Source organism: Chaetura pelagica, unplaced genomic scaffold (genome assembly GCF_000747805.2).
Source record: "Chaetura pelagica isolate M959 unplaced genomic scaffold, ChaPel_1.0 scaffold992, whole genome shotgun sequence".
Classification (NCBI taxonomy): Eukaryota; Metazoa; Chordata; class Aves; order Apodiformes; family Apodidae; genus Chaetura; species Chaetura pelagica.
In genome coordinates, this window is record NW_009952357.1 from 181,226 (window position 1) to 183,061 (window position 1,836).

The window sequence follows — 1,836 nt, forward strand, 5'->3', positions numbered from 1 at the left end:
GGCTGCCGCTCCTCCTCCTTCAGCTTCTCGGCGGCTTTCTGGAGAGAGGGTGCAGAGAGAACAGAGAAGGGGAGAGAGAGACACATCACAAGGGGTGGATGCCACCCAGCCACTGCCACCGTCACCCAGCCAGGGCGAGGGCTGGAGGACACGCATGGGATGGCTCCGGCTCCCTGGGCTGGAGGTGACACCAGCTTCCAGAAGACGTGACGGCAGACAGAGACACGGCACAGCGCGGGCGACAGGACGGAGACAGCGGGGCAGCAAGCGGGACATCCAGAGAGCAGAGACAAGCACCAGCAAAGCCCTGGGATATGTAGACAGAAGCCAGCAGCCTTCAGACCACCACCGTGCTGGGGAGAGCCCGGCCCTGGGCCCCGGCAGAGCACACCCTCCTCCGGCTGCCGAGCATGGGGCCAGCATGGAGCCACCACCTCAGGAACAAGCCCAGCCAGAACCCCGGGGCCGGCAGGACAGAGCAAGGAGCCAGAAGCACTTTCCCGGCCAGGAATGGCAGAATGATGTAGAGAGCAGCCTGAGCTTCAGACCCCGTTCCAGCAGTCACCAAGGGCCAGCGCAGCTCCTGCACGGCCAGAGCTGTGCCATGGAGCCCTCATACACCATGAGCAAGGCAGGCAGCAGACACAGGCAGCATGCAGTGCCGGGCCCCCCCTGCCAACCACAGTGTCATCCCGAGGATCAGAGTGGGAGCAGAGGAGGATGAGGAGCATGGAGACAAGGGTGCAGCGAGCAGGAGGGACCAGCAGCCATGGGGAGAGGCCGAGGGTGCCGTGGGGAGGGAGATGGGGACATGCGGCGCGTGAGTACCTGCTGGGGGGTGCCAGAGTAATCCAGGGGTTTTACCCTCCATTAGCTCCCCACTACCACAAACATCCCCCAAGACCAAGCACCGGCCAAGCGGCTCCAAGGGCAGAAACCAAGAGTTAGAGAGGTGACTGTGAGAGCCCGGCCCTGTCGAGCCCAGCGCCGCACCGGGTGCCGCTGTGCTGCGTGTATCTGGGAAGTGCCTCCTACCACTGGTCACGCCAGAGCCCGGAGCCGGTGCCCGCCCAGAGCAGCAGCTCCGGTGCCAGCAGCCCCAGGGCAGCGGGTTAGAGCCTTGGCCAGCATTAGTGGCGGGTCCGGCAGCCGTCACCATGGTGGGTGCAGCCAGAGCCACGCCGCTCCCTACCTCCTCCTCCTCCAGCCGCCGCAGTGTCTCAGTGATGAACTTGATGTACTGGCTGGTGAGCGTGGTCAGCTCGCTGTACTGTGTCCGCAGGTCCACGTACTGCAGCAGACAGAGGGGTCAGAGCAGGGGCCAGCAGAGGGAAGGGCAGCCCCCACCAGGCAGGGGACCCCAGGGACCCTCTCACCTCCTGAATGATGCTGTCAGATGCTGACTGTACTTTGGGCTTCTTAGCTGGAGATGCCACCGGCTCCACCTGCGCCTTGAAAGTCACCAGCTGCAGCTCATAGTCCTGCAGGAGAGGGATCCTGAGTGCCCTGGCCCCTGACACCTCCACAGCACCCCCCAGAGCCCCCTGGTCTGCCAGCACACCTTGATGGCATCAATGTACTGCTTGGCGTAGCGCTGGCACTCCTCCACCTTCTCCTTGTTGCGGTCACACTCCTCCAGCAGTGCCTGGGGAAAGGTGCTGGGGTGAGCCTGGGAACTGAAGGGACAGCCCAGACCACTGGGGAGCTGCCACCTGGAACCCACCACAGCCAGGGACAGCCCAGAGCACCGGGGAGCCAGCATCAGGCACCAACCACAGCTAGGGATGGCACTGGCCAAGCCAGGACTGCACACCCCACCAAGGCTAGGGATGGCCA

General features: G+C 64.4%; 1 protein-coding gene across 1 annotated transcript in view; it reads right to left on the reverse strand.

The window, feature by feature from the left end:
• The window catches only part of PLEC (plectin), a gene marked incomplete at its 5' end in the record, with an annotated part of 79,923 nt that overhangs the window by 62,098 nt on the left and 15,989 nt on the right, over positions 1–1,836 (reverse strand). The window contains 4 exon segments of the mRNA XM_010007863.1: positions 3–38; positions 1,193–1,291; positions 1,377–1,481; positions 1,562–1,658. Of these exon segments, the coding sequence (XP_010006165.1) occupies positions 3–38; positions 1,193–1,291; positions 1,377–1,481; positions 1,562–1,658 (337 nt within the window).